Source organism: Peromyscus eremicus, chromosome 4 (genome assembly GCF_949786415.1).
Source record: "Peromyscus eremicus chromosome 4, PerEre_H2_v1, whole genome shotgun sequence".
NCBI lineage: Eukaryota > Metazoa > Chordata > Mammalia > Rodentia > Cricetidae > Peromyscus > Peromyscus eremicus.
The window spans coordinates 134,060,380-134,086,749 of NC_081419.1; the positions used below are offsets into that span (position 1 = coordinate 134,060,380).

Below are 26,370 nucleotides of genomic sequence, written 5' to 3' on the forward strand. Positions count from 1 at the left end.
CATTTTCCTAGCTTTCCACTATTGGAGTGCTGGTGTTTTATCTGTTGGTCGTCCTGGGATTTCCTCCCTAAGGTTGTAAAACTCCTACTTGATTTGTTAGTCCAAGCTGATAAGTAAGTTCTGGTAGGCAGGACCTGGTTGTTGAAGCACAGAATTTCAGCCTCTGCTGTGGACCTTCACTGTCAGCTGACTCAACAGTTTCTGTTTCCAGGAGCTCAGCCTCTTCCACAAATGCTATTGCTGGGAACCTACACGCCCTCCACCCACTGCTCTGCTGTAGGAGCTGTTGTTTAATTTTTCCACAGTCCATTTTTTTAGAACAGTGAGTCATAGTAGCTTCTTTACTGGGACAAAGCCAGTGAAATAATCCAGAGACACCCTCACCCCCAAAATAAAAACATTGAATATCTAGTTTATGTGAAACATATCAGGCAACACATTCATTTACATTTTTTCTTCTCTATTTTTATTTTTGTTTTGTTTTGAGATGGTGGTTCTATAGCCTAGGCTAGCTTCAAACTCATAATCCTCCTGTCTTAGCCTTCTGAATGCTACATAATTATAATTGTAGGCCAGTGCCACCTTGGCTTCATTTTTTTTTTTCTTCTCCCCTTTATATTTTAAGCATGTTGTAGTTTTGCTGGCAACTCTAGTTGAGACCTGAGGGTAGGGTGGGGGAGGAGCAGGAAACTTCTTTTCAAAACAGAAGCTTGAAAAGACTGAGAGGGAACTACACCACCTATTGGCCCTTTAAATTATGTCTTCCAAGCTGATCCTCCACTACCACACAAGTTTCAGTTTGTCCTGTATTCCCTGTGTCCTACAGCCAGGAAGAGCACTTCCATCCATTATAAGATAAGATGTCTTCTGAATTATACAAGGAGTAGGCTTCTGGTTAAGTTTTAGTTTTCTGTAATGAATGTGAATCCTTTTGAATTATTAGTACTTACATAATTGTAAGTCAGTAGGATTATATTTAATCTCATTTAGAATGCAGCCAAGTTTTGTTATGGCATAGGTTGCTTCTTTATAGTATTGTAAAGTTGAGTTTTGTTTGTTTGTTTATTGGCTGGTTGTTTTTTGTTTTGTTATTGTTGTTTTTTAAAGAAAAGATAGAAATTAGCCCTAGGAATACAATATTGTCTTTGAATATTTGGTAGGTTAAATTCCTAAGTACTTTCCTTTTACTGACAGTTATAATCTCACTAAGGTACACAAAACCTATGCGTCCTCCAGACTTTCCTTATCAGTTTACTGGCTTTCCTTGTGAACACAGGGGCTTTTTTAGAGCAGCTTTTGCATATACTTGCAGCCCAGACCCAGGCACACCTGGTGCTGTTCCCAGGGTTTCAGATGCAGTGTGCTTCACTCTTGGTGTACACTATTGCTGCAAAGTGCTGTTTCTGGCAGAGGATGGCTCAGTGGTTAAAAAGTACTTCCTATGAAAGCCTAGTAACCTAAGGTTGTTCCCTTATAACCCACATCAAAGTTGAATGAAGTAGCACACTTGTCTGTAATTCCAGCATCTCCCTATGGAGAGATGGGAGGTAGAGACAGGAGAATTGACAGGAGCCTCTGTGCCCAGCTAGCCTGGATATGTAGCAGTGAACAAGAGAGACTTTATCTCAAAACAAGATGGAAGGCAAGGACTGACACCTACATGCATGGGCACTGTTGTACATGTACAACCCCACATGCACAAACACACACATATACACAATGCGGTTTCTGATTCCAGGTCTAGGGTTGAGGCCCAAAACTTGGTATTTACAACAAACTTGTGTGTGATGCCTTTGGTCTGTGTACCGCACTTTGCGTAGCAAGGTTCTAGAGGAAGGTCTTGTTTAGGCTTTTTATGTGGGAAATCTGGGCTTGCCTGCAATGAATATTTATTTTATTCATATTCCACCCACGTAACTTTAAAGAAGAAAGATGCCTATTTCTTCTCCCCACAATTCCTTTCTTCCACTCCCTGCCCCTATCCTTTCCTCCCCTTCTTGAACAGAGGCTGCTTAGCTTAGCAGTGGCAGGAGTCCTTCTGAGGATTTGATTTTTAAAAACCATTGAAGAAGTGTAAAGGACTCTGCTTGCTGAAAGGAAAAGGAAGAGTGGCTGGGCCTTCCCCAGGTCATCCCTGTCCTGAGCAGGCACCTGGGAACAATTAACTGGCATAGTCTCCAAAAAAAGACCCAGGTAAATATCTACTAAAGAGAAGGAGAAATTTTATTAAGTAGATATATAACAGTATGTTGCTCTGTTGTTGTTATAATGATGTGTCAGCAGACCTTTGTATACTTTGGAGAGGTAAGCCATCAGTAAAGATGTCTCCAGTATTCAGTACTCATAGAATATTAATGATGTGCCTCACTGATTTGAACCATTTTCTTCCTTTTAGGTAAGATTATGAAGTTGAGTCCCAAAGCAGAAGAAGTAGCTACATTCTTTGCAAAAATGCTTGACCATGAATATACTACTAAGGAAATATTCAGGAAAAATTTCTTTAAAGATTGGAGAAAGGTATTGTGACTCATGTGTTCATATATTTAATAGATTACGAAAGTGCTGACTGGGAGGTGTAGCCATGTATTAGTGTTTTGATAGGTTGTTATTTTTTTTAAGCAAATTATAGTTTAATCAATAACTTTTCTGAATTTGATTATAGTAAAGGATGTATGTCTTTTGTCTCTTACTATTTTAATTGGGTTTTGTCCAACAAGAGTGTTTTTCTCTTAGCTTTCATGTGACTGCAGGAAGGAGTTGGTCAGATAGATCAGATAGGTTAAACAGAAAACCTCAATTTCAGCTGAACGAAGGAAAGTTTGTTTCTGCAGGGATTGTCTCTGCTGTCTTTGCACAGGATTAATCTGACCTCCTATTCCATTTTGATTCATATTGGCTTACCTATACTGTTGGCCTAGGTAAAAACTGCATTGTTCTCCATTTGAATAATGTAAACAAAGGCTGAGTTAAAACTTACCATCTAAGGATCTCTAAAGCCAGATTTAATAAGAACAGGAGTAGTAAGTAGTTCTACAGGAGACTAAGAAAAGGTTTTTACTCTCATTACTAAAGAAATTGATTAGTATGTTTTCTCAGGTTGGTATTCATATGCTTGGTGTTCATGAGTTTGTATTTTTGTCAAGGATCTCAAAAAAATGGAGAGTAATTTTTCTCCATAAATCACTTGAATATTTTTATACAAAAAGAATACAACTTATAGGGGTTGGGGATTTAGCTCAGTGGTAGAGCGCTAAGGCCCTGGGTTCGGTCCTCAGCTCTGAAAAAACCAAAAACAAAACAAAAAAAGGAATACAACTTATAACAGAAGGACCCCCCCCCAAGGAAAAAATACCTCACTGAGTATTGGCTACCTTTCTCGACACCTTTTATTTAATGCTTTAATTACAAAAAATAAGACTTACTAATATATTTATATTCTTTTCATTCAACTAGGAAATGACTAATGACGAGAAAAATATGATTACCAACTTAAGCAAATGCGACTTCACACAGATGAGCCAGTATTTCAAAGCCCAGTCAGAGGCTCGGAAGCAGATGAGCAAGGAAGAAAAACTGGTATGATAGAAAAATTCTAATTACTTCTCTAATTATCTTGGTTCTTGTGACAACACTGACTTCATTAATTTTATATTTTTCAGTGATAAAGATTCACTTAGTAAAGTCTTTTTTTTTTTAATTTAGATTGAGCTTTGTGAGTACTTCAGTAGCAATCAGTAATTTTATTACTGTAGTGTTTAAGCACGTGGAGTCCTGGTCCTCAGTGGCTACAGGTACTCAGGTTTAAGACATATGAAATAATACTGGCCATGTACCTACCCATTCTTTTGAGATGTTTTACTTTGGTATCTAGCCACTGTCCTACATCTCCATTCCCCAGTGTTGGTCATACTCATCGTGAAAAAGATCTTCTAGTATCTAACGTGTGTTTTCTCTGCAAACTGCCTGTTTTCATAAATGAATATTTATTTTCATATTCTCTGAGTAGTTGAAACAAACTGTATAGCCTTCAAGCTTAAAATAGTTTCTATTTAGAAAAAGTTGCCAAGCCGTAGTTTAGAGGAATCTGAGGTAGGTTTTTTGTTTTCCTAACAAGGGTCAGAAGTTAAGGATTTCAAAGAATGTTTTTTTGTACTTCATGGTGCTGTAGTTTTGGCATTTTAAAGGACTTGTAATTTAAGTCACTTAATATTTATTTTGGTCCATACTTTTACAAGTATTGAGCTACTCTAACTGACAGTTATCTGTGTTGGTACATGCCTATAATACCAGCATTTAGGCTTGAGGCAAGAGGATTGCTGCAAGTTAAGTTCCATTCTGGACTGCAAAGCAAGAACCAGGCTATCTCAATAAAAGAAACAAAATTGCATTAGACTTTTTCATTTTAGGTTCATTTTATTTGTAGTTTTCCAAGTCACTGAAATTTGGTCAGTTTTTTACTTAGAGGGATTTTAAAATTTTTAATTGTATGCACATGCATGCATATGTGTGTGGGTACAATTGGAGACCAGAAGATGTCAGGTCACCTAGAGCTATTAGATGTGGTTGTGAGCTGCCCAGTATGGGTGCTAGGAACTGCCTTAACCATGGAGCTGTCTCTATAGCCCCAGTGTTTTTAAACATAAAGGTCACTTTGGACCTTTGCTCTTGGAATACTAGTCCAAATAACATTTTTATAAACATTGCCTTGTCTAGGCCCCTAGCAAGGACACCTGTGGTCAGTAAGTTGAGCAAGACTTGTATTGAATCACTACATAGAATTCATCCACCTATGGGCCATGATGTTGCACTCTTATAATCCCAGAACTGGGTAGAGCTAAGGCAGGAGGATCAAGAGTTTAAGGATAGCGAAGCCCTGTGTGAAAGCTAAAATAATAACAAGGAAAGAAGGGGAGGAAACCCACCACTAATCACCATATATAAGGTAGAGGAGAATGGTTAGAAAATTAAGAGGCTGAACTCCCCACATACAACCATATTTTTATGGGCTAAGGATCACATAGTATAAAGAATGGAGTTGGGGATTTAACTCAGTAGGAGAATGATTACCTAACAGACATAAAGCCCTAGGTTTGCTTCACCCTAGAAAACAAACAAAAAACTATATGCCAAATACCCAATAAAGAATCTGAGACAAGTTTATTGAGGTTTAAAACCCCATGGGAAATGCTGTTCAGTTAAGTGGGTCTGTAAGTGTTCATTTAGGAGATGAAGAAATGAAAGTTTGTGCATACTAGACAAGTATTCTATAACCAAGCTACATCTCCAGCCCATAGTATGAATTTTTGTTTTTTATAAAATTTGATTATAAAGAACTAAAAAGGAATGGAAATACCACATATCAAAGTTAATCAGGCCCAAAGTCTATATATCTCAATGAAACAGAATAGTCATTCTGAAGATGTGGGTTAAATTTTATACTTTCACTATCATATTATACACACTGCGCACACACGCACAAAATTTATTTTTGGTTTTTCAAGACGGTTTCTCTGTATCCCTGGCTGTCCTGGAACTCACTCTGTAGTCCAGCCTGGCCTCAAAGATCTGGCTGCCAAATAACATTTTTAGGCATTTATCTTCCACCACAAAACAAAACAAAAAAAATCCATAAAGGAGTTGAAACTAGAGGGGAAAAAATTTATATCCTTTCTGTGACTCAAGTCTCCTTTACCTGTTTTCAGTACTCCCTCATTAGCTGACATTTACTTCTCCCTCTTCATAGTATTTATTTTTAAGGTTAACATATAAAAATATCTCAGTAGGACTTGGGCTGCAGTAACTCATTTGGTACAGGGCTTGCCTGAAGGCTTGTGTGAAGCCCTGACTCTGCTTCCAGAACTGCATAAAACCATGCATGGTGGTGGTACATGCCTGTAATATCAACCCTTGGGAAATGGGCAAAGAAGATCAGAAATGTATGGTCATTTTTAGTTACATAGAGAGTTTGAAAACATCCTGGGATATATGAGACCATATCCTTTAAATTAAACTAAGTTAAACTAAAAATAAATGACATTCATAAATCTATACCCTTTACAATAAAAGATCAAGGATTGAAGCTGTAGCTCAGTGGTAGAGTGCTTATCTAGTATACATTGGTTTTCGTTCAGCACTACTACAAAAGACAAAAGTGAGAATCTGCTAGATATAAGGTCAGTTATTCTCAGCAGATCTTTTGGTGATTTATTTATTTATTTTTATTAAGAAAAATTTTTCATTCATTTTACACACCAATCAAAGATCCCCCTCTTCCGTCCTCCCGCCCTCCCAGCCTCCCCCTCCCAATCCACTCCCCCGCACACACACAAGAAGGCAAGGCCTCCCATGGGGAGGCACATTCAGTAGAGGCAAGTCCAAGTCCTTCCCTCTGCTTTTGGCGATTTATTATGTGTAAGTTTAAGATCCAGTAGACATTTTCCTGTATTTGAGTTCTTTTCTGAGTGAATTTTGGACTTAACCTTGACCTTTCTCCTGCAAGAGATAAAAATAAGTACTAGCAGACAGGAGTTTGAATCCATTTTGACTCTTTTTCAGAAAATCAAAGAAGAAAATGAAAAATTATTGAAAGAATATGGCTTTTGTGTTATGGATAATCATAGAGAGAGGATTGCCAATTTCAAGATAGAGCCTCCAGGGCTTTTCCGTGGACGAGGTAACCACCCCAAGATGGGCATGCTGAAGAGAAGAATCATGCCTGAGGACATCATTATCAACTGTAGCAAGTGAGCACAAAAGTTCACCTTTAGGGGCAAAAGTGAGGTGCAAGCTTCTTTCTTCAAGGCTGGTGGTTGGGACTGTTCATAGTGTTAAGAGTCTATCTGTAAAGACAGCTTAATATTTCTGTGGGTAAGTCTCCAAGTTTTTGTTCAGAATTGGGGAAAGGGAGATTAGAAATACATACTTAGGAGATAGGTTCACTTCTGGTTATGAAAAGGAACATGGTGTGTCATTTTTCATTTCACTTCCCATCTACATGGTTATTTTCACAGAGATGCCAAGGTTCCTTCTCCTCCTCCAGGACATAAATGGAAAGAAGTCCGGCATGATAACAAGGTTACTTGGCTGGTCTCCTGGACAGAGAACATCCAAGGTTCTATTAAATACATCATGCTGAATCCCAGTTCACGAATCAAGGTAAGCATAACTATAGGCTACACCTCTTGGTGGGCCTGATAATCTCTCCCTCTCTTTTGGCTGAGTTGCAGTGTGCTTTGTAGACTTGATTTAACAAGTTAAAAACCTACCTTCTGCCCTGAAAGGAGACAAGTGCTTTCATTTACCATTAACTTGTTTCAGTTTGTGTCCTATTGTTATTTTACCTACGGAAATTTTCTGAAGTCCCACTATGTTCCAACCACAGTGTATTTATAGTAACAGCAATTGTGCAGATGCAGCTCTTGCCTTTACAGTTAGCATTTACTATCTGGTGGTCAGGATGTGAGAAGTGTAGGAATTACTTTATCTGGATGTAGAAACAAGCTATATAAAAAAAAAAAAAACCTAGAGTTTTATATACTAGCTTTCTGAGGTCTCATGTGAGTAAGTTCCTTTAGGACCAGTTGTAATTGAAAGCCCACCATATACTATCTTACACACTCATGTGTTTTCAGTTGTTAAACTTATTGAGAGGGACTGTTTTGATATTTTGTTAGCCAGCTAGCTATATCTTCTGCTCTGGAGAGTTCTTGTAGCTTGTAGCTTCCTCTAACAGACATGGAAATGTGAACAACCAAAAGAGAGCAAATACAGCTAAGGAATTAGTCCTGTGTAGTCTAGGACTTTCCTATTCACAATTCTGAAGCTAAAGGCTTTTGAAACTCTTGTTTATAAGGATTTAGCTTCTGTTAATATCTGAGAGTTACAGGTGAAAAAGCTATGTAGGTGTATACTTTCTAGCTTATACTCTGTGGCCTGACATGTTTCACTACTTTCTTATTGAAAAATATCATCAGGATACGTTTTTCAAATAAACTGCAAAATAAGTTTTTCTGGTTCTGAATAAGTATAGAATCAGGAAGGAGAACAGAGAAAGACAGTTAAAATCATGCTATTCTTCTCTCCTGTAATTAGGTTATAGAGCTACAGAAGTGGATAAACCCTAGTTTTATTCCTTTACACACTTGTAGGTTGGTGGGCAAATTGTGTAAGGATCCAGTTGTGTTAGAAGAAAGGTAACCGTTCTTATTAATACAGTAGTTATTCTTAACGTCCTTAATATTCCTTTTTTAAAGGAAATCAGATTAAAATTAGATCTTTAAAGAGGTCTTCTAAACAGAGTTGTGGGCTTATGAACAAAAAAGGGTAAGTAAAGACTATGTTAAGATATTCGAAGATGTGAACAGTAACACTGAAACTGTCAAATAGGGTTGGGGGAAATAGCTCAATGGGTGAGAAGACCTGACCTGAGTTTATGTCTCCAGCACCCACATAAAGCTGGGCATAGCCGTGCATGCCTGTAACCCCAGTGTTTGGGACAGATACATGCTGATCCCAGGAGCCCACTGGTCAGCCAGCTTAGCTGGGAGCTTCAGGTTTAGTTAGAGATCCTGTCTTAATCAGGTGGAGGGGCTAAAGAGATGGCTTAGTGGCTAAGAGCACCCACTAAGATTACTGGGGTTCAATTCCCAGCACCCACGTGGCAGTTCACAACCAGTTCTGTTCCAGGAGATTTCATGCCCTCTGTGAGCACTGCATGCATGTGGTACACAGGCAAAATACCCGTACACATAAAAAATCTTTTAAAAATAAGGTAGAGAGTCTCCTTATACTTGCACAGGGATTTGTACCTACATACACATGTGCATATACCACACACCAGTAAACTTGAGAATCACCCAGATTGTCCCTGTCTAGATGCTTGTACTCAAGGTACAAGCTTGACTTAACTATGATGAGATCCCAAAAAAAGAGTCATTACAGGTCTTGAAAGAGCTGGTACTGTTGGGGCCCAGGGGTGAGGAGGTGGCGCCTGTGGCTTCTTGAACTTGCTCTCAGTCCTGTCTTAGGCTGTCTTCCATTTAACAAAACAGTAATGTCTTCAGAGGTTGGAGTTTGATAGCACCTTGAATAGTTTTTTTAAAAATTTTGTGTTGCTATCCAGAGAAGCATTCTGTTCTTAAATAAATAATTTTTTTCCTTTTATTTTCTTAAACAAAGATTCAAACTTGGGGAGTTTTGAGGGGCTGTTGTTATTTTAGATTTATTTTTATTTTATGCATATGAGTGTTTTGCCTGCATGAATGCATGTGCACTGTGTTAAGTGCCTAGTGGCCACGGAGTCCAAAAAAAGGCATCAGATTCTCTGAACTAGCGGTAGGGACAGTGTTGAATTGCTGTGTGGATGCTGGGAACCAAACCTAGTTCCTCTATAAGAGCAGCAAATGCTCTTAACCTCTGACCATTTCTGAATTTTATATTTAATAAAATATTTCAAATATGTAAGAATAGAAATATAGTAAATTCTTGTCCCTAAGATCTGGCATTGTCATATTTTAGCACCAAATCCAGTATATTCAATCACTTAATTACAAAAAATATTTTGATATCCTGGACAGGGTGGCACAAGCTTTTAATCCTAGTACTTGGGAGGCAGAGGGATCTCTGAGTTTAAGGCTATCCTAGTCTTCATAATAAGTTCCAGGCTAGCCAGGGCAAAGTAGCAAGGTCTTGGTTTGTATTTTTTTTTTTTTCTTTTAAATTCTGATAGATTTCACATGCTCCAGTTGATGCCACCATGCCACTGTCTGTATACATGGATCTGTGGGTGCACTAACTGTACTTAGTGAGTTATCATAAAACCAAAAACTTGAAGTTGATAGTCGGTATGGAGGGCTTGAGGAAAAATGAGAGATAGATAAGATCATATTTGTACGCATGTGTAGTCCGAAGTTTTCCTGTGTCCCGGCCAGCTGGCAGTCGGGACTACTTTCTCCCATGCACATCCCCCAAGTAAACATACAGGCTTATAATAATTATAACTGCTTGGCCATTAGCTCAGGCTTATTACTGACTAGCTCTTACACTTAAATTAACCAATAATTCTTATTTATGTTTAACTACGTGGCTTGGTACCTTTTCTCAGTTTTGCCTTGTCTTCTTGCTTCCTCTGTGTCTGGCTGTTGATTCCTGACTCAGCCCTCCTCTTCCCAGAATTCTCCTTGTCTGCTTATCCCACCTATACTTTCTGCCTGGCTACTGGCCAATCAGAATTTTATTTTTCAACCAATCAGAGCAACACATATTCACAGCATACAGAACGATATCACACAGCACACATGTATGACATTTTCAAAAATAAAAATAAAAGATGTGGCAATTCACATTAATAATAATAAAAAAAGCTGAGCATGGTAGTACTTGCTTATAACTCAGTGCTGGGGAGGAAAAGACAGTAGGGATCCCTGGGCCTGTCTTACCCGACAATCTGTCCTGTGTTGCACACCTTCCACAGTGGTTTTGTTGTGACTCTCCCTGGAGGCCTAGGTGGATATTTTTTAGAAGCATTCCAAGAAGGTTTTAAGTCTGTTATCATTTTATAGATTGCTCAGCAGCACTGAAAGCAACCAGGGCAAGCATACTTGGAGGCCCACCCTCTCCTGTTAGCCCTTTGCAGGGTAACTTCTTTTCCTGACCTCCATCCCAGTATGAAGGGAAAGCTGCTATAGAGGTGTCTTATGTAACTTACTTATATGACTTTCTCAAAGCAATCATTGAGATAGACTGATGATGCCTTGTGAGTTGGATTGTTGAGGTAGAATCCACTCCTGGCTTGATAAATGTGTTTTGGTGAGCCTTTCAGGTGTCTTGTTGGTAGTGGTTTATGTAATAAATGCATCATTGCCTTATACAGGAGGACAGCTTGTATTGTACTTTTTGAATTAATTCATTCTCTTAAATGTCAAGTTGTACTTAGAAATTTTCAGCTCCCAGCCAGGCGGTGGTGGCGCACGCCTTTAATCCCAGCACTCGGGAGGCAGAGGCAGGTGGATCTTTGTGAGTTCAAGGCCAGCCTGGTCTACAGAGCAAGATCCAGGAAAAGGTGCAAAGCTACACAGAGAAACCCTGTCTCAAAAAACAAAAAAACAAAAAAAAAATTTCAGCTCCCCAGGAAATGAGACAACTATTAGTTATTGAACCCCTTGTTTTAAACCAAACAGCACATACAAATAGTACACACACAGTTGTGAGGAAATGTTGATGACTCCTTAGCACATCCAAATAAGCATTGCTTTCTGAGCTTGTTGAGATCTGGAAGTTTGCCTTTTTGTCCCATGTACCCCCATGCCTCTGTGCGTAAAGACTGGTTACCTTGACCATCGTTCTTATGTCTCAAGGGTTTCATGAGGTCCTATGGATCAGGTCCTTATGTCTCAGGTGGAAAACAAGAATTTATAAAAAGAAATCACTTCCACCTCCTCTCATTTGTTGGAAGATCAAAGGATCAGGAGTAGAGATTCTTAAGTAATTTCTTATTCTTTAATTCTGTGTGTTTATTTTACCCATGTGTCTGTGTGGGGGCATGTGCATTTGAATACCCACAGAAGTGGGAAGCATCAGATCCCTCTGAAGCTAGAGTCATAGGACACTACTGATATGGGTACTGAACCTAGGTCTGTCTCAACTGCTAAGCCATCTCTTCAGCCCCAGATCCTTGTGTTCATAAGAACCAGTTTTTCCTGTATTAGTGTCAAACTCTTTGCCTATGTGGAATTTTCCTGATCTTTTGCATTTGACATTATTAGTCCTAGCTTGTGGGTCTGTTTCCAGTTTTATGATATTTATTATTTATTCTTTAAAAATGTCATACATGCATATTGGTGAAATTATTAAGGCCACTCCACGTAGTTAAAAGGGAGGTTTATTTAGTGGCATAACTTACAAATGAAGGGATAGGTAGATTGCAGGGTCTAGGAAAGGTGTGGCGCAGTCTGGCGATGTTCTCTGGAGAACTCTGCTCGGTCTACCTCCAGTGTCCAGCGTCCCCCATCCAGGGTCCAGGAACCAAGAGAGCCGGCACATCTAGCTCTTGGGTCTTCAGGGCCCTCTCTTGGCCCCGCCTTGTAGGCATGACAGTTACTGAAGCCTCAATGGGGGTTGGAACTTCCGGATCAAAGCTGGAATGGCTACCCACATGCATACAGTGTATTTGGATCACCCCAACTTCCCACCTTCAACTATTCCCATATTCCTCCCCGCCCCATCACACACACACACACACACACACACACACACACACACACACACACACACACGCAAACCACACGCACACGCACCCCTACCTTCCTCTCAGTTTCATGGCAACTCTTTTTAGTAACCTACTCAGTTGAGTTAGTGGTACCCGTGTGTGTGTGTGTGTGTGTGTGTGTGTGTGTGTGTGTGTGTGTGTGTGTGTGTGTGTGTGTGTATGTAGAGCCATCCACTGGGGCATGGGAAAGCTACCAGGAACCACACCTCTAAAGAAAACTGATCAAGTACACACCAGCAGCCACCAGATGTCAGTAACTCCTCAGCTACAAGTTAGGGCTTGCTATCCCTCCCTTCCTCACTTCATTCAGGAATGTTAACTGGCTTGATCTTGTGTAGGCAGCCACAACTGCTTTTAAGTTCCTGTGTAATGCGATTACCACGTCCAGAAGATACTTTAGCCCCAGTCCTCCCTGACCTGTGCCTCTTAAAAAGTCTTTCCATCTCCTTTTCCAGTGCTTCCTGAACCTTGAGGTCAGAGTGTATAATGTGGAGGTCCCATTCATGGATGAGCAGCATTCCACAGACACTTGTTCTCTGTACTTTGATCAGTTGCAGCCTTGGTATTAACCATATTCACATTGCACAAGCTTTGCTGATGAGGACCAAGAGCTGCACTAGTCTATGAGTGTAGAGATACGTATTTAGAAGGCAGTTTGATACCATACCAGTATTTTGCAAAATCATAACAGTACGTTCACCTCTCAGACGTATGAGCTCCCTAGTCACAGGTTCTTGGTTAGGTTTACAATACATTTTCATTTACAATACATTTACATTTTCCTAACAGTTTATGGCCTTTAGGGTCAGACCTTTAAACTGTATGTCAAAAGTTCCATTAAAAAAAGGTGTGGTACCAGGTGGTGGCGGCGCACACTTTTAATCCCATCACTCAGGAGTCAGAGACAGGCGTATCTCAGTGAGTTCAAGGCCAGCATGGTCTATGGAGCTAGTTCTAAAACAACCAAGGCTATACAAAAAAAACTTGTCCTGAAACAAACAAAAAAGAAGGAAGGTATTCCCAGAATCATTGTTTTTCTCAGTCTAACCAGACACTGCTTTTAAATGCAGAAGTTAGAAAATAGTGAATAATTGCAACTGTTAATGGAAGTCATTGTGTTCCTTGGTGATTACATGTTGTAGTCTTAGGTTCTGTTTCTTTGATAGCTCCATGAAACTCAATGGCTGTCTTGAATTTAATAGAATTCAGTGCTAGCAGAAAACTGGTATTGGATCTGAGATTTGGGAGCAAGGCTGTGGTACTTGTGAGGGAATGGGAATGCTTATATTCTTTATGTTGACAGAAGTCAGTTTGGGGGACTGGAGAGATGGCTCAGCAGTTAAGAGCACTGTTGTTCTTCCAGAGGTCCTGGAGTTCAATTCCCAGCAACCACATGGTGGCTCACAACCATCTGTAATGAGATCTGGTGCCCTCTTCTGGCCTGCAGGCATACATGTAGACAGAATACTGTATATATAATAATAAACCTTTAAAAAAAAAAAGTCAGTTTGGGGGCATGGTTTGTGGGCTTCTCCAAAGAGTGTGAGCATTTTAGAGATTGGGAAGCTTTCTTAGCAATTATACACGAGTCAGTTGTATGAAAATAGAACAGAATGTATTTTTGTCAGGTTATAAATACTCCAGACTTTCTCTTCGGTTCTATGCTTTTCAGCCTCGCTTAAGCTCAAGTTGCTGTTCTTGGATATAGAGCTCTGAATATTCAGTGTGTTATTTTACTCTTTGTAAATAATACACCTTTGGGGTCTCTACAGGGTGAGAAAGACTGGCAGAAATACGAGACTGCTCGACGGCTGAAGAAGTGTGTGGACAAGATCCGAAATCAGTATCGGGAAGACTGGAAGTCCAAAGAGATGAAAGTTCGACAGAGAGCTGTAGCACTGTACTTCATTGATAAGGTGGGAGCAGGTTCCTTTATTTGCATTGGACAGTTCTGTTTATAGGTATAGGGAGTGTTGACTCCCTAAGTACAGGGGTTGGGAGTGTATATCTGCTGTGTGACTTATAATCAAATCTATCCTAGTAGGAAAAGTAAATGTGGATTAAAAAGAGGCATTCACCAATATGTTTATTGTTGAGTGCTGCTCATGTTCGTAACAGGAGGATCTGCATAAATTGAACTTTTTTTGGGGGGAGGGGTTAAGGATAACTGACACTTTTAAATCTTTTTTTTTTTTTTTTTTTTTTTTTTTTTTTTTTGGTTTTTCGAGACAGAGTTTCTCTGTGTAGCTTTGCGCCTTTCCTGGAACTCGCTTTGGAGACCAGGCTGGCCTCGAACTCACAGAGATCCGCCTGGCTCTGCCTCCCGAGTGCTGGGATTAAAGGCGTGCGCCACCACCGCCCGGCCTTCTTTTTTTTTTTTTAAACCATAACCCATAATGAAAAGTACTTATTTTATGTCAAAGTCCAACTCACATTTATTTGTATGCAATTAATTCAGAAATTGCACAAACCACTGCTTAACTGCTAGCCCTAAATTCTGATATTTCTTCTCCACTTCATTCTTTTAGAAAAAGATGATTATAACCTGTAAAGTTGGTTAAACAAAAAGTATGATTTATTAAAACTACAGTTTGAAAGATAATGCTATAGAGTTCAGTTTCTTAGTACTCATGTGATTTTTTTTTTCCCATTTTACAGTGCTTATATTTTAGCCCAAATTCTGAATTCTCACAAAATGGATAATAGTTTTTAATCTGACTGCCCAAAGGAAAAATATTTGTTGCCTTGTTAAATTTTTTTCTCTTGGGGGCTGGAGAGATGGCTTAGCAGTTAAGAGCACTGGCTGTTCTTCCAGAGGTCCTGAGTTCAATTCCCAGCAACACAATCTAAAATGTGGTCAACACAATCTAAAATGGAATCCAATACCCTCTTCTGGCATGTAGGCATACATGCAGACAGAGCATCCAGACCTAAAATAAATAAATGGATTAATTAAATTTTAAAAAAAATTTTTTTTTCTCTTCCCTCTATCTCCATTCTAAGGATAGAGTAGAGAAACTTGGTCTCTGAGTATCCCTGTGGCTTTCATATGAGTCATAACATTGTAGAATCTGAGTTTCCAGGCTGTGCCGACTGATGCTTCATCCACAGAAGAATTGGGGGCTTCTGGTTTGGGGTTTCCTAGAGATTATATATGGTCCATGTCTCTTTACTGATGCTTATCTCTTTCTTAACAACCCCAATCCTCTTTCCTGTGCAGCTTGCTCTGAGAGCAGGCAATGAGAAGGAGGAAGGAGAAACGGCAGACACTGTGGGTTGCTGTTCACTTAGAGTGGAACACATCAATCTACACCCAGAATTGGATGGTCAGGAATATGTGGTGGAATTTGACTTTCCTGGGAAGGACTCAATCAGATACTATAACAAAGTTCCAGTTGAGAAACGAGTAAGTTCATGTGGCCTGTGCTCTCTGGCTTGCTTTTTTACTTGTTCATTCAACAAATATTTATTGAGTGCTTTTTGTATGCTCCACATTTTGCTGGGCTCAAAATAATCTCAAAGAGAGATACTGCTTGGTGCTGTGTATGTGCTGTGTGCCTCATTTTAGCCCCATCCTGCAATCTCTGCTACTTGCTAGGAATGTGTAGCCATCTCTGGAAGCAGTTTGTAACAGTCTGCAGAGAGTTAGCCCTTAGAGCAAACTCAGCATAAGATTGGACCCAACCACTTCAGTGATGTAAGCACATCAGCATCCTCTGGTCATGTTGCACACTTGCCACCTTGTGCCTTTGTTTAGCCTCAGGCCAATTCCCAACTGAATAAAATGATAATCTTTCAGTTTTCAGTGCTCTGAGCCCATCACTGTAGAGTGTGCTCCAGTTCCATAGACCCATGAGATAGGCATACAGGCGCTTTACTACTATAGCCTACTGGATAACTGTACATATCAGCTAAGTCATATAAAACTGGGGTAAGCATAGTTTGACTATAAAGGAGTATTTCTGTTTTTAGGAAACAGACACTGAGATGTTTAGAGCTAAAGAGATACAATATGTAACCCACAAATGGCTCAGAACAGATACTTAGGTATTTATGTAAATTTACACATACAAAGCAAGAATTTCAGTATAGTATATATGGGTGGTCCCTGTGCCTTTTCTCTGTTTTGCAAGTTTTTGTGAATTTGAAGTTATTCTAAAGATTTTAAAAATAATAATTAGACTTATTTCTTTTAGGTTTTTAAGAACTTACAACTATTTATGGAGAACAAGCAGCCTGAGGATGATCTTTTTGATCGACTTAATGTAAGTAGACACAGGACACTGGTCTACAGTCCCAGACAATCTCCAGCTTCCAAAGACAAAAAGTTGCCAAAGGACGCTTGGGCTGTCCATTTAGGCTAGCTTGTCAGTGACATTCTATATACCCTTCCTCCCTTGGGGCACACAGTGCATCTGTAACCAGAAACAGACACCTTCTGCTTCAGATTAGTACCAAAGCCTTAAAGGCAGAAGGGAGTTGAGGCCCACCGTATCTTTCCCTCTTTCCTGCATCCTTTTATGAGATGCCTAGCTGCCTGTGCTAGGGAGCTAAGACTCATTGATTTCTGTACTGGGAGATTTTTATAGGAAAGAACACACTTATTTTGAACTGCTCAAGATTGAAGTACTTAGTAGAAAGGTATCGTGCAATCATGTATTCTGGAATTATTTTCCCTCTTGGCTCCCTCCTTGATGGACAGGGCCGTAACTTGTCAGGATGCTGACAGCACTGGCACAGTGATTCCTAGTACTTGTTGCCAGGGAAAGGGTAGTTTGACTTTTACCCAGTTCCAGTATCCTCTGTGTTGTTTTGTCTTCTGCAGACTGGTATTCTAAATAAGCATCTTCAGGATCTCATGGAGGGCTTGACCGCCAAGGTGTTCCGTACGTACAATGCCTCCATCACGCTACAGCAGCAGCTTAAAGAGCTCACAGCCCGTAAGTAGTGACTATAGGGCTGCCCTGCTGATGTTTCCAGTGTCCTTCTTGACCTTCACTCTTTCCCTCCAACCTCTAGAAGAGGCTTAGCTGTCTAAACAAAACCAGTGCCTTTCTTCCCAGTCCTGCCCCAAATTCTAGATTAATCTCATAAAATGCTAACGGAACTTTCTTTCTCTAAGAATTTTTGTGTTTTGTCTGTGCTACTTAAAGCTCACAAGGTACAGACAATGCTATTAAATTGGAGAGGGTAAAAGTTGTCACAGTTACCAGAAAAATATGAGAATAAATCTTTTTCTCTGTTATTTTTTGTCTCAATAATAGTATGTAATAATTACTCCTAGTACTTTCTTTCTTATCCCCTTAAATCAAGTTCTCACACTGTATTCATTAGTGCTCCAAGCTAGCCTCAAACAGTAAACCTTCTGCCTAAGCCCCCCCACAGCTGGGATTAATTAGTTTATTTTTATTTTATGTGCATCAGGTTTTCACCTGCATATGTGTCTATGTGAGGGTGTCGGATTCTCTGGAACTGGAGTTACAGACAGTAACTTACTAAAGTTAAAAAAAGAAAAGAAAAGCCGGGTGGTGGTGATGCACGCCTTTAATTCCAGCACTCAGGAGGCAGAGCCAGTCAGTTTGAGGCCAGCCTGGTCTACAGAACGATATCCAGGACAGGCACCAAAGCTATACAGAGAAACCCTGTCTCGAAAAAAGAAAGAAAGAAAGAAATGAAAAAGAAAAGTAAATAGAGGCCCAGAATAACTCTTGTGATAAGAACTCATTCAGGCTTATGTAGAAATTTCCTGCCTTTGACTCAAAATTTGACCTTGTGCCTTCAGAGAAAGTTGGTTATGATAAGTTGAAGACTGGTACAAACATCACAAGGATGAAGTCCCTAGAGATACTTCATGTATACATTATTGGTATACAAATTGACTCTGTTACTATTATATTTCTTTACAGCTGATGAGAATGTAACCGCAAAGATTCTATCTTATAATCGTGCCAATCGAGCTGTTGCAATTCTTTGTAACCACCAGAGGGCGCCACCAAAGACTTTTGAGAAGTCAATGATGAACTTGCAGTCTAAGGTATGGTGGGGTCCGAAGGTGGGGTAGCAAAGGGAGTCATGTATGATATCATCTGGAAATGAGAGGCGTCTGGAATCTGACCTTGTGTAGGCTGGATAACAGCAGGCTAGGCTGGGTCTGTTCTGAAGAAAGATCTGTTCTATAGATAAAAAGTGGAGATAATTGGATAGTATTGTGGTATTTGTTTTTTTCCTAAAATATTTGTGCTGGGGACACAAGTTCTATATTAATTACTTTCTATTTTGAAGTGCTAACTTTGATGCCCCTTGAATAGCTAATTGTCATCCCTGTTATATGCTTAAGAAAATGGAAATAAGAGTGCAGCTTTGTGGTAGAATGCTTGTCTGGTGTATAACAGGCCTTAGGCTCCATCCCTAGCACCACAAAAATAAAGTCTTAGTGCTCTAGCTAAGATCCTGAAGATACACCTCAGTGGTAGAGCCTACCCATGCTTGTCTACCATACATGAAACCCTGGGTTTAATCCCCAGGGTAGAAGCAGGGGAAGGGAAAATTAACTCTTTCCTATCAGATTGTTTCAGGTTTAAAAGCTGGTCAAGCAATGGTGTTTAATTCCCCCTAATCCTAGCACAACTCTTTACATCTGTTGAATTCAGATCTGACTGTGTTAGGGTTGTGCCCTGTAGGTAGAGACTGATACAAAAACAAGGTGATATTGTTCCACTACCGTGCATAATTAGCATTGGCTGATTAACTATGCATCTGAACTCCCTAACCCACAGTGAAAATTTGCAGATAGTTCATGTTAAAACAGTTGCACAATGGAAACCAGTTATATTAAAATTCAGTCTGTGGCACAGGAATAAATATCCCCATTTAAGGTCTTGAGGTGGTCCTAATAATTACTATATAGTGCTACATGAGCTACTATAATTATTGCTATTCCAACTGGAGTAAAAGTATTTAGTTGACTAGCTACTCTCCACGTAGGAAATATCAAATGATCCCCCCCCCCCAAAAAAAGATAGTACTAAATAAAAGTGATATTTCAAGAGTTCTGTAACACTGTAATGTATAATAGGGAAGTATTCAACATCTGTTTGGGTTCTTGCCCACACTTATAATTAAAAAGGAAATAATAAAATTCAACTATAGACTAGCCAAAGTGCAGATACAATTTTTTTCCACCGAAGTTTATGGAATTCTGTTCTTGGACAACTGAGTTTTAGAAACTGCTTTGTATTGAAACTTAACACACATTCAGGCTCAGAATATTTTTCTTCTATTGAGTACCCCAGCATAATGTATATAAAGATACAACGTAGAGGCTGTGCTGCAGCTGGCCTGAAGGGATCTCTGTATCCACAGTGAGTGAATACAGATCACAGAGCTCTCTAGTCCGTGTATAGGGTCAGCAAGCCAAGAAACTCACGAACTGCCACCTTAGCATTTGCCTTTGCTTTGCCCCTCTGTTAAACAGAGATCCTCTTGATACTGCTTACTTTCCACATGTTGTCATTTCCAAGCTCAGATTAAAGCATGAGTACTGGGGTGCTGTTTACCTAGGTCAGAAGACCCTTCCTGGAGCATTTGTTGCTCTTACTCTGGAACCCCTGTTTGAGTGGCTTAGGATGTCTGCCACATGAGCCCTCCAAGCTTAGGAACCTTCGCCTATGTGCCCACAAAGCAAACACACCCCCCACTGCCTAGTGAATCAATGGAGTCTTTGATGCTCTGAGAGAATTTGACATAGCTTGCCAGTGTAGCATTCACAGAAATGGTTTAGACTGTGGTTTGCTGCATTTCTGGCCCAAGAAGCATCTGGCTAGTGGTAGCTGTGATGCTTTTGTGTGCAGAGTCAGTTCCAGTAACGTTTTGAACGACATAGATATTGGAAGGAATCCACTAACAGTAAAACATATTTAATGATTCTTTCACAGTGGTGGACTGTTCCTAATCTTAGGCTGCATTTTGTGTGGGTTTTTTTGTTTTACTTTGTTTTGTTTTCCCCAGGGATGGAGTGGGGTGGGGTGGGGTGGGGTGTTTGTCTAACAAATTTTAGGCTCAGTCAACAATAAGCCAGCGTGTATTTACTCTAGGATATTCTCTTGTCCTCACAGGTCATCAGGGTGATCACAGGGGTAAGGGTACCAAAAAGCAAGAAAGGATGAAAATGTTCTGTCTTTTCTTTATAGATAGGGATTCCATAAGATTACCTTTGTGGTGGAAAAATCAATTGATTCTTTTCACATCTCTTATTGAGTGATGACTAATTTTCTTCTTAATTTAGACTTCCTTACTTTCTAAAACAGAAAGCTAAGGTTAGGCCATTCCTAATTAATGCCATTTGCCATGTTTTCATTTCCTAGATATTAATGTACCCTTTTCCTCAAACCTGGCCAAAAAAAAAAAAAAATGTTGACAGAATGTGGGAAATGATCTGTACTTCCTTAGTAGATATTTGAGTGTCCAGCTTCGGTGTTTAGTTTCTCCTACAGTATTCTTAAAAGAGATGCAAAAGGCCAGGCATAGTGACCCACACCTATAGTCCCAGTATTTGAGAGTCAGAATCAGGCAGATCTCTGTGAGTTTAGGCCAGCTTGGTCTACGTAGTGAGACCTTGTCTCAAAAAAACCAAACAGACTAACAACAAAGGAAAACTAAAGCCTGGCACAGGATTCATTTGATAATAGCTGCCATCTGGGCCTTTCTCTGTTCTCTAAAGCCAAGTGTTCCCCTGAAAGATTACAACCAGATTTCTAGATACTCTTTTAGAAAAAGTTCACTGAAGAACATGAATGAGAAGCAAACAGAGGTTGGATTGTTTTCTGTGGTCATTGTACATCCCGTCTTCATAAAGCCACCCCTGTGTTTGTACCTAGAAAACACTAACAACTCCCAGGTTTTACGTTCTTAGATGGAACTCTTCTTGTCCCTCTCTGGCTCATTTTATTCCTAACTTTACTGCTGTTTTTCTCTGCCTAGATTGATGCCAAGAAAGACCAGTTAGCAGATGCTCGAAGGGACCTGAAAAGTGCTAAGGCTGATGCCAAAGTCATGAAGGATGCAAAGACCAAGAAGTATGTATTTGATACTGTACCAAGGGCTGGTTAACAGAGAACACTTGGCCTCATCATTTAGGCCTGGGTGTCCCAGCCCACCTACCTCTTTTCTTTGAAGGCAGGGTCTCATTATGACTGTCTTGGATCTCACAATCCTTTTAGCTTCTTCCCAGGCTAAATCACCATACTGAATTTTTTTTTCCAAGAGTTTCTTTGGGAAATTTTCCATGCTTTTTCTCCTCTAAGTGGCATCTAAGGATATAGGCTGTTCTTATCCAGAGGTCAGTCTTAATATGTAATGACTGCCATTCTTCCAGGGTAGTAGAGTCAAAAAAGAAGGCTGTACAGAGACTAGAAGAGCAGCTGATGAAGCTGGAAGTTCAAGCCACAGATCGAGAGGAGAATAAACAAATTGCCTTGGGAACCTCCAAACTCAATTATCTGGACCCTAGGATCACAGTGGCTTGGTAAGCATTAGGCCTATGCAAATCTCCTGCTGTTGCTTAAGGTAGGAAAGGCAGAAAGTCTCAGAGTATTGCCAGTGTCCTCATGCCATGTCTAAGCCGCACACTTCTGGGAGAGTCTGATGCTCTGATTGCTGAGCCCATGCCTGCAGAGGCCAGAGGACTACACTTGGTATCTTCCTCCTATCACTATGCCTTGGTTCCATGAGACAGGGTCTCTAGTAGCCCCTGGGATCCATGTGTCTCCACCCTGCAGGGCTGCGATTATAGTGGCTCACAGCACACCCAGTTTTCCCCATGGGCAATGGGGACCCAAACTTACATACTTCTGTTTTCACACAAGTGTTCCTGCTTACTGTACATCTCCCAATCTTCTGTTATCCTGAGAAGGTGGGTATGACAGGAATGGACTCTCCTAGGCCTCTATGAAGGAAAAATAGAAGGGTCAATTCATCTGTATTTTAACAGTACTTTTCAGTGGGGGAAAAAAAAAAACCCAAAATATTTTTTTATGAGATTAGTTCTAAGATGTCCTGGCTAGCCTTGAACTAGCTGTGTAGACCAAGCTGGCCTTGAACTTGGAGACCTGCCTGTTCTGCTGAGTGCTGGGACTAAAGGCGTACACTACCAAACCCAGCCTGCCATATGTGTGCCTAGTACCCAAGGATGCCAGAAGAGTATGTCCAATCACCTATAACTGGAGTTGTGAACTACTATGTTGGTTTTGTGAACTGAATTCTGGTCCTCTACAAGAGCAACAAGTGCAGTTTAAACACTGAGCCAGCTGTCCAGTCCCCTCAGAAATTTTGCACATGAAAGAAGAAAGTAAGCTGGGCTTGGTAGTGTATGCCTTTAACCAAACACTCCGGAGGTAAAAGCAGAATGATCTGTGCAAGTTTGAAGTCAGCCTAGATTATATAGAAAGATTGTTTCAAAAAAGAAATAAGAACAAATTAAAAAAAAAAAAAAAAAACAGGAAGAAAAGCAAGGCAAAGAATTGAGAATGTAGATCCAAGTAACCTACACAGATGTAGAGAGACCATTCAGTAAAGGCACATAGGTTTTCCCTATTTTGTATGGATACATAACTCCTCTGTTTCTTATTCTTTCATAAATAGTCATAAGTAGCATCTAAACAAGTTGATTATTTCTGAAGATGTTTAATTAGCTTGAGTTGTTGAAATCTAGACCAGAGACCCAGCTTTGTACTTGTGTTACTTGGGTTAATTTTCTTTTTTCATTTATTTATGTCTGCACATACCACAGTGTACATGAGGAGGTCAGAGGACAATTTGGCAGGAGTGGGTAGATTCTCTCTTCCATCATGTGGGTCCTGAGGATCATACTTTGGTCTTTAGGTTTGGTGGCAAGTGACTTACCCTGCTGTCCTAGTTAGGGTTTCTATTGCTGTGATAAAACACCGTGGCTCAAAAGGTGTTTTGTTTCAGCCTAACAACTCTCAGGTCACACTCCGTCACTGAGGGCAGTCAGGGCAGGGACTCAAGGCAGGAAATGAATGAGACCACCACAGAGGGATACTGCTTACTAGTTTTGTTCCATGGCTTACTCAGCCTGCTTTCTGGGTTGGACCCTCCAACATCAAATTTTAGTCAAGAAAATGCCCTATAGACTTTCCTACAGGCAATCTGATAAAGGCATTTTCTCAGTTGAGGTTCCTTTTCCCTGATAGCTCTATCTAGCCTGTCAAGTTGAACAACAGCAAAACCAACCAGGACCCCCACTGAGCCTGGATTAACTCTGGAGGGGTAGTGTGAGAGTGGTCAGAAGTGTGGGCTTTGGATCAAACTGCTTAGTGTTAAAATTCCAGCTGCACTTTCTAGAAGCACGAGGACACTGCTGTTTACCTTCTCTGCGTGGCTATTTACAGTCTACCTTTTTGGTTTGTGTTTCTGCAGTAATACCTACTTTAGAGATCTCTGTTGAGATTAAATGGGGCAATGAAATAAAGTTCCTTGAATATTTCTGGTGTACCAGAAAACCCAGGACCTCTGCTGTGGGCTATTATTCAGGTACACTAATCTCCTTTCTTGTCTCTACCTTTATTTTTGCAGGTGCAAGAAGTGGGGGGTCCCAATTGAGAAGATTTACAACAAAACCCAGAGGGAGAAGTTTGCTTGGGCCATTGATATGACCGATGAGGACTACGAGTTTTGACCAGTCTTGCCAGGGGTTCTGTGAAAAGGGACAGCGTGGTTTGAGGAAGATGGATAAACTGAGCCTCACTTGCCCTCACACCTGAGGGAGAGGCTACAAGTCTTAACAAACCAACATCTTTGCAAAAAGATAGACCTGGAGATGTTATAAGGGAGAGCTGAGCCAGTTGTCCTATGGACAACTTATTTAAAAATATTTCAGATATCAAAATTCTAGCTGTTTGATTTGTTTTGAATTTTGTTTTTATTTTCGAGAGCAAGTGGATGGGGATTTGTCAGCATCCTGCCAGGCAAATTCAGTTTTGCTGCAATGTTTGGATTCTCTCAGCTACTGTATGCGAAGTCTGATTATATTGGTGCGTTTTTACAGTTAGGGTTTTGCAATAACTTCTATATTTTAATAGAAACGATTCCTAAATTCCCTCCTCTCCCCATTTCAGGAATTTAAAGTTAAGTAGAACAAAACAAAAACCCAGCGCACCTATTAGAGTTGTCACTCTATCGTCATGGGAATCAGTTTTCATTAAACTTGAAACAGTTGTGACATCGGCAGTGTTTTGGTTCAGACACCTATTCACAGAAAAGCATGATGGGAAAATATTTCCTGACTTGAGTGTTCCTTTTTAAATGTGAATTTTTATTTCTTTTTAATTATTTTAAAATATTTAAGCCTTCTTCTTGATCTTAAAGATCGTGTAGCTTGGGGTTGGGGAGGGATGAAGGGCGAGTGAGTCTAAAGATAATGAAATAATCAGTGACTGAAACCGTTTTCCCATCATCCTTTGTTCTCAGCATTCTTTGTACCCTTTAAGAGATCCATCTTTTTCTTTGGAAACCCCAGTCTTTCATTTGAAAGACTTTATTGTATAAAAACTTCCACAGGTCAATAAATTTAGAGGAAAATGAGCATTTGGTCCAAAAAAAAATATTAAAAAACCAAACCCCAAAAAAACAAAAAAGAAAAATAATCAAGATTTTAGGGCTTTTATTTTTCTTTTGTAATTGTGTAAAAAATTGAAAAAAAAAACATAAAAAGCAAAATTTTAATGTGAAGACATTTTTTGCTATAATCACTAGTTTTAGAGGCATTGTTAGTTTAGTGTGTGTGCAGAGTCCATTCCCTCATCTTTCCTCAAGTATCTTCTATTTTTATCATGAATTCCCTTTTAATCAACTGTAGGTTATTTAAAATAAACTCCTACAACTTAACGGAAACTTAGCGTCTGCCTCTTTGTGAATGAGGCCCCAGGCCAGAGTGAAGGCTCGGGGCTGGGATTTAGTGTAGTGCATGGTCTATTCATTCAGGTCAGCAAGGGTAGGTCCCTCCCAGGGGAAGATAGTTATGGAGCTTGACATGGAAGTACATCTGTCCTGATGTTGAATGAAGAGTATCAAAGTCTTCCTACATAAAGACAGGCCCAGAAAGCAAGCGAAGGTACAGTAAACCTTTAAGAACTGCAGAATCCCAGTGTGAGCAGTGCCTGTTGAGCAAGACAGAGCCAAGTTTATTTGGGTTACAATTGTAGAGAGCTTTCCATGTGTACTGGACAGAAGCAGAAGGTAGCATGAGTTCTGCTTATGGTGAAGCATCCAGTCAGTACTGAGACCAGATCAGTCAGCACTGAGTACCAGATCTCAGAAGCCTCTGGGGTAGAATGAAGACTGCATTGATTGGTTGAAGGTGTTAACTGTGTCCATTCCCAGAGCTCTGGGTACCCAAAAGTAGCCATAATCCCCACAAAGTGTTCCTTCCATCATCCTGAATCTGAAATTCAGGATGAAAAGGTGAAGTCTTCAGGCCAATAGGAAGATCAGAATGGGTCACCAGTTGAAAGGGCCTGCACCCAAGCTTGCTGGTATGAAGTAGTCTATTCAGAACCACCTTCCTTAATGGTCTCAGTTGTCACTGGTGCTGGGCCCACAGCAGAGAATTCTTGGTTCATTGAAGCTTGAACTTAAGTGGCCAGTGAAAGAGGCAGCACTTAACCCCAGAAAATAAAAACAGTAAACCATCACTGGAACCAAGAGATTATAGCCAGGGAATTTTGAATTCTGTAGTGTTGGGTTAGCCAGATAGAATGTAAAAACAGAAGGTCTTTGGTAGCCCACTGATAATCTCTGGATGGTGGTTAGTAAGAAATGAACCTTATTTTGGGGACCTGAGCAGGACCTGATTAACTAGGTTGTCAACTCTAGGCAGATCCTGAGCAGGAAGTAGTACCTACCTCTGGTAAGCCCCACCTGCCAGGTCTTCCGATAACAGATGAAAAGCAAAAGTAGGTGCTGTTCAAGATAACAGCAAATAGGGACATTCCAGGCAGTGGTGGCAGGCCTGGGTGGAGTAAAGCCACAGAATGGGTATCTCAGCTGATTCTGACTGGGACTGAGAAGTGGCTGCAAAGATTGGGATT

The 26,370-nt window shown here is 40.1% G+C and overlaps 1 protein-coding gene across 1 annotated transcript in view; it reads left to right on the forward strand.

The window, feature by feature from the left end:
• Top1 (DNA topoisomerase I) overlaps positions 1 to 25,174 on the forward strand; it is an 88,326-nt gene extending 63,152 nt beyond the window's left edge. Inside the window, exons 10-21 of the mRNA XM_059261833.1 lie at positions 2,396 to 2,517; positions 3,454 to 3,576; positions 6,556 to 6,743; positions 7,011 to 7,155; positions 14,038 to 14,181; positions 15,486 to 15,671; positions 16,462 to 16,530; positions 17,091 to 17,205; positions 18,172 to 18,299; positions 21,245 to 21,339; positions 21,639 to 21,788; positions 23,858 to 25,174. Of these exons, the coding sequence (XP_059117816.1) occupies positions 2,396 to 2,517; positions 3,454 to 3,576; positions 6,556 to 6,743; positions 7,011 to 7,155; positions 14,038 to 14,181; positions 15,486 to 15,671; positions 16,462 to 16,530; positions 17,091 to 17,205; positions 18,172 to 18,299; positions 21,245 to 21,339; positions 21,639 to 21,788; positions 23,858 to 23,960 (1,568 nt within the window). The 3' untranslated portion in view covers positions 23,961 to 25,174. The remainder of the gene's footprint in view (positions 1 to 2,395; positions 2,518 to 3,453; positions 3,577 to 6,555; positions 6,744 to 7,010; positions 7,156 to 14,037; positions 14,182 to 15,485; positions 15,672 to 16,461; positions 16,531 to 17,090; positions 17,206 to 18,171; positions 18,300 to 21,244; positions 21,340 to 21,638; positions 21,789 to 23,857) is intronic.
• The last annotated feature ends 1,196 nt before the right edge of the window (positions 25,175 to 26,370 follow it).